At 41.8% G+C, this 5,922-nt stretch overlaps 1 protein-coding gene across 1 annotated transcript; it reads right to left on the bottom strand.

Annotated features, from left to right (window-relative positions):
- Positions 1-1,131: 1,131 nt before the first annotated feature.
- RPS6 (ribosomal protein S6) lies at positions 1,132-5,885 on the bottom strand. The gene is made up of 7 exons (XM_009572405.1): positions 5,836-5,885; positions 5,398-5,542; positions 5,133-5,264; positions 3,997-4,207; positions 3,478-3,624; positions 2,125-2,282; positions 1,132-1,334 (listed from the first exon to the last, which is right to left on the bottom strand). Exons 1-7 carry the CDS (start codon positions 5,883-5,885, stop codon positions 1,239-1,241), a joined length of 939 nt encoding a protein of 312 aa, XP_009570700.1. The 3' UTR covers positions 1,132-1,238.
- Between the last annotated feature and the right edge of the window lie 37 nt (positions 5,886-5,922).

Here is a 5,922-nt window from a genome sequence, read left to right as displayed (position 1 = left end):
ATTCTTCCACCTGAAAAGTTATGCTGTGAAAGACAGCTTAAATGGAAGCCTGGAGTAACTGTTTTGGCCAAGTTCTCTTGGTCTGAGGCTTCTACTGCACACACATGCTTTTAAGTCAGAGAGCAGTACCCCTTCAACCTAATACAAACCAGAGGTTCAAGAATGGCAATTTGATCCTTGTGTGCCCATAATCTACCACCAGCAAGGCATGGTTCTGCAACTCTGATTTTCTGGAGTCCAGATTCCACATTCGGTGTATTAAAAAATTGCTTATAGACAGTCAGGTGGAGCCCTGACTTAAAAAGCCTTGCCATGCACACAGGAAGGAAAAAAAAAGCTACATGACTTCTAAGGTTGTGATAAAGATTAATGTATTTAAGTTTCTATACTGGAAGTAGAAGCACTCTCAACAAAAACTGAGGTGGAACCCAATTACTATTTTAAGAACAACCAAGACAATCTATTTAGCCGCAGACCATTCTAACACACACCTAACATGTATCCTTAACTGAGAGCAGAATTCCCATCACCCTTACCTGGTACTAGATCTGCACAAAGTACAGTCTGAATACATAAAAGCTATTGTAAAGTTTTCTATCCTTGAGTAAAATTTCTAACTCAAACCTTTTAATGGCTGGCTTACTCACACTCAGTATTCAGTAATAATTTCAAGAGCACAATGCTGAAATACTTACAGAATCATAGAGTATCTCAAGTTGGAAGGAACCCATGAGGATCATCGAGTCCAACTCCCTGCTCCTCGCAGGACTACCTAAAACTAAACCATATGACTAGGAGCATCATCCAGATGCTCCTTGAACTCTGACAGGCTTGGTGCTATGACCACCTCCCTGGGGAGCCTGTTCCAGTGACTGACTTAATTGCACTTAATTCTGCAAGAATCAGCTGAAGGCTTTACTTTTTACCACAGTTTAGTTCCTGTGGACACTGCTGAACACAGAATTTTGCCGTTAACAGGTAAATCCTGCTTGTAGAAAAACCAACAAGCATGCACAAGGCTATTATAAATTGGAACTTCTCACTGAAGACAGGAATATATATTACAAGTCCTCAAAAGAGAACTGAATCAAGACCAAGGTTTGTGGTTCCAGTTTGGTCTGCATGATGCAGTTAGTCTAGACTACTATTTAAGAGATGGCCAGTAACAATATGCACTGGGAAGTCTCATACTGAAAGTTAACCACAGAAAGGGTTTATTTTTAGTATCATGTACATCTTTACTTCTGACTTGACTCAGACTTAGATGTAGAAGCTCTCAATGAAGAAAGCCGGCGTCTCTTCGCAATCTGCTCCTGGCGTTTCTCCTTGGCTTCCTGAAAAGCAAAGCAGCATTGAAGTGAGTACTGAGATGTTACACATAATCAAGCACGTCAAAGTATCTACAAAGGACAAACTAGGGAAAATGCATCTTAAAGGAAGCTACCAGAAAGAATGGATTCCTTAAGTCAATAAAGCAAAATACAGTTTCCCTTCTTCACAGATCAGAAGAATTCTGCAAGTCTTCAAACCTGTACAGATCCATGTCTTTAAACAACATGGGCTAGTGTCCAAAATTACAGTAACATACTAGAGGTCTATCTACTCTCAGTTTCAGTCTGGAAGTCATGAAACACTCAAGTAGTGTGCCAAATATTCCAACAGTACTGCTTCAGCAGTCGCTGCTGGTTCAGGTGCAAGAGCAAACTCATCCGAACAAATAGCTTCTTGCCAAGTTATCTTCCATCCAGATCAACTGCTGGACCCTGTTTCTCCATGCAATCACTCAAAATGCTTGGGCATCTGAGTTGAACTAGAATTCATGTGAATTAAAATTGCTACTGCAAAACATATCTTCACAGGCCGTAACTCTTCCTTGTTTTCTTCAAAATCAGCTCTCAGTTAAATTAATCGGTCTGGTTAATTTCTACCATTCTAGGGCTGGCAAAAATGGATAGAAATGCTCACAAAAACATTTGACCAGCAACGTTTATACTCACATTCAGGCATTCCTATTCAAAATGAGCTAGGTACAGAGCAGCTCTAAGCGTACAGTCAAGTTTATCAAATCCCTTGATTCTGGGGTGTGAGGTATTCCATATAGCTGAGTTATAAGGGCAAACGCACCTTCATTCTCTTGGCCAAGAGCTTCGCATATTCTGCTGCTTCCTCCTTGTTCTTTTGAGTGCGCTGCTTCTTCAGAGCAATACGTCTGCGCTTATGTTGCAGAACTCGAGGAGTCACTAGTCGCTGGATCTTAGGAGCCTTGGTTCTGGGTTTCTTGCCTAAAAAACCATTACGAATCAGCAGAAGTGGCAGATTATCTTCCAAAGAGGCCTCAGGCCTCATCTAGCAAACTTAAGAGCAGAATTCCATTTACTGTTATGGTAACATTATTTAGTGTACTACGTATTATAGCAACTTACACAGTTCAACCTCTTGACAAATTTTGCAGGAAAAATGATCAATTACTGTCAGATGTAACATTAACAAAATATAGTCTTAATGCTCATGATTTGTTATCAGAGATGAACTGTACGTAATGCATCTCTAACTCCTTGCATTTTTGTGAAAATTCCTAGCTTCTCAGCAGGTCTGTCTTAAATAATTTCCCCCAGACTTAAAACGTTTAAATATGGAAACTCATCATGTAGCTTTCAGAACAAGCCATTACGTTTTCAGTGTTAAAAAGCTCTCTACAATTCCACAAAGGCTTGACAAGTGTGTCTCAAAAAAACATACCTACATAGCCCATAGTAAGCAAACAAAACACACCACCACACACATCTGTAAAATTTCACTACTCAATCCTGCCTGACTTCAGTAGTCACAAGCAACAGCCTGATGCCCACCAGGATCACATTCTTTAATGGACAGAATAGTTCCTATGATGCAGAAAATAGCAGTCTTTTACCCAAGCTTTCACAGTGCCCAAGCTTTATCATGTCCTTTTTGCTAAAAATCCTCACCCTTTCTGTTCCCTGATGCAAAAGAACCCTAAATTAAAATCTCACACTTCAAGAGACGGTGCTAAGCAAAACAGTGCCCTCCCAATAAAAGCTCATTTAGGAGACTGCCATAAGCAACAGAGAAAAAAAATCTTATTATTGTCTCTATATACTGCTTTTTTCCTCCACCTCATAAAAATGTTTCAAAAACACTCCACCTCATGTTTAACCTTCTTCTATTAATTATTTTTGGATTATTCTTAGAACCACTAATAAATATTACTCCAGATTGTACCAAACATTTAAAAACAAATTGTGCCAAAGTAGATGGAAAGGGAAGAGGGGGCAAAAGAAATGGGGCAACCAAGAAACTCCACTTCTTACCCATAAGTTACAGCTGACAAAGCTTAAATATCATGACAGTCAACTCCTGGATCTGTTACTATAGTGTGCTTCGTTCACTGCAGTAGGCTGGACACCTCTTTGCTGATAATTACATGAAACCAGAGAGTTGTAAAATTTGAGTTCTTACCCTCTTTGTTCAGAGGCTTCCTCACAACATACTGGCGAACATCATCCTCCTTAGACAGGTTGAACAGCTTGCGGATTCTGCTAGCCCTCTTGGGACCGAGACGACGGGGCACAGTTGTGTCCGTCAGCCCCGGTATATCCTTTTCACCTTTGAGAATGTAAGTTTAAACAGGCCAATTAATCCTGCATCTACCGAACACCTTGTTACCGAACACACGTTAGTGAATTTCAATTACAAGTTTAAAATGCATAAAAATTCAAGATAATACTAGATAACCCTTGGGGTTCACCAGCCAATAGCACCACCCCTAGCTACACTTTGCTGATTTAATGTGATCAGATTGCTGGCAGCAATAAAAGTGTTTCAGTTTTAAAATTACACGAATGTAATGCTCAGAGGGAATTTCAAGACACATTCACACTCTAAAGCTGGGACTGTATTTGCATTCCACAGAACTTCTCAGCCACTAGCAAGCAGGCTCCTTCCAGGTGCTATTGCTTGCTTCATCCAGACTCTTACCCTTTTTCACTATGACCAAGTTCAGAACACTCAAGTTGGCATCAACGATGCAACCACGAACAGATTTGCGTTTCCTCTCTCCAGTTCTTCTGGGGCGATAGCAGGAGTGGCCCTTGCTGAGAAGAAGGCGGACACGTCCATGAGTCAGTACACCTTGCTTCATGGGGAAGCCTTGTTTGTCATTGCCACCACTGATCCGGACAACATAGCCCTATGAAAACAGAGAAATACACTTCTTAGTTGCTCACACATCTCTATTACTTCAAGGAGAAGCAGTGGACATCACAACATACTGTTCAAAACAATGGGGCACAGTGCCCATGATTCAGGGAAAGTCACTGCCGACGCAAAAAACTTCTTTAACCAACCCCACTGCAACAGTTCAGGAATTTTACTTAACAGATGTGAAAAATACCTCTGCGAGCAGAATTTACATTTATTCTACTTATCGTCAAATATATATGCAAAAATTAAATTCCTAGCCACTCAAAGTTTTCTTTAAGCTACACCAGACTGAATTTTGTCTGTTATCGCCTAGCTTTTCTTTAATCCTAAACCTAACCAAAGTCTGTTATCATCACAAACTGCATATAACACAAGAGCGTCTGGAGTAGGGATACGTGGGTAAAAAGTAAGAGAAATGTAAAGCTTTTATTGCCTTCCTTGTGGAAGTGGCAGCAGAAAAGATCAACTTACCCAAATTGAGCTGGACTGTCCATATTAACACTCAACAACTCCAATCCCATCCACCAGGCCCAACACGCTTTTTTCCCATGCACTAGCGGCAGTTTAAATGCAATGAAGGCAATTTTGAACGTGTTCAGTAAAGGGATCAGCAGTTTTACAGTACAGACTTAATTCGTCCTGAATACCAAGACGGCACTCAAATAAAGAACAAAAAACTATTGCAAAGAGCAGCAAGAAACTCTAAAAACAAGGCTTAAAAAGCACTCAGATAAGTCGAAGTAGCAGAACAGGCTAGCCCAACCACCAAATTCAGCATATATCACAAGAGAAACTTTCAACATACCTGCCAAATGTACACCAAACACTCTAATTGACAATCGCATACTGGAGAAATTTTGTAATTTAAACTCCTCGATTACAGCTCTGACACATTCTTCTACACTTCTTACCTTCCACTCCTCACCAAGAGAATCAGCTGCGACCTCTGTGGCCATCCGTTTCTCATAGAATGTTCTCAACTTGCGCTCATCATCCACTTCAATTAGTTTCTGGCAGCCAGTGGCTGGGAAAGAGATGTTCAGCTAACAGAAAAAAAAAAAAAGAAAAAAAATTAGATTTGGTTGAAACTTCTCATGAGACATTTTAAGAGAAAATTATCATTTATCTGCTGGTTTCACCTTAGCATTTCAGAGCTGAAATTCCCCATCTGCTTACACAAATGTTTACTAGCCATAACTTGTCACTACCATGCTCAGAGAGCCAGACAGGTCTATCCCTGGCCACACTGGGCTGTATTACTCGTCCAGTTACATGGAAAACTGCTTTTACCACAGCTGGAGCTCGACCACCTTCAAACAGACTGCAGTCAAGCAAGTCAAGGTGAGGGCAGCAAAAACCTGTTCTCTCTTCTCCCGGAAGCCCTTCGCAGCACACGTTGTATTAGAGAATTGCATAAGCAACCTAAAGAGAGCGACACTTGCCGTTGGTGATTACTTATGCTTCTTGGGGACCGCTGCGAAGCCCAGAGCCTCGGGGACGCCTCCCGGCGTCTTCCCGCTCGAGCACTGCCCGATACCAGCACAGGCCCAGCTCTAGCGCACACGGTGCCCTCATGCTAGGCCCCGCGACCAACACGGCAGGCCTCGCATTCACGAAAGGCCTTCTGAGCGGAAGAACGACGGCTGCCGGAACCCGAGCTCCATGGCCCGGTGGCAGGAGAGGCCCCACTGAGGGAACGGG

The sequence above is a fragment of the Fulmarus glacialis genome, unplaced genomic scaffold (genome assembly GCF_000690835.1).
Source record: "Fulmarus glacialis isolate BGI_N327 unplaced genomic scaffold, ASM69083v1 scaffold6742, whole genome shotgun sequence".
Classification (NCBI taxonomy): Eukaryota; Metazoa; Chordata; class Aves; order Procellariiformes; family Procellariidae; genus Fulmarus; species Fulmarus glacialis.
The sequence above is the reverse complement of the archived record's forward strand: the minus strand, read 5'-3'. Positions and strand labels throughout refer to the sequence as shown.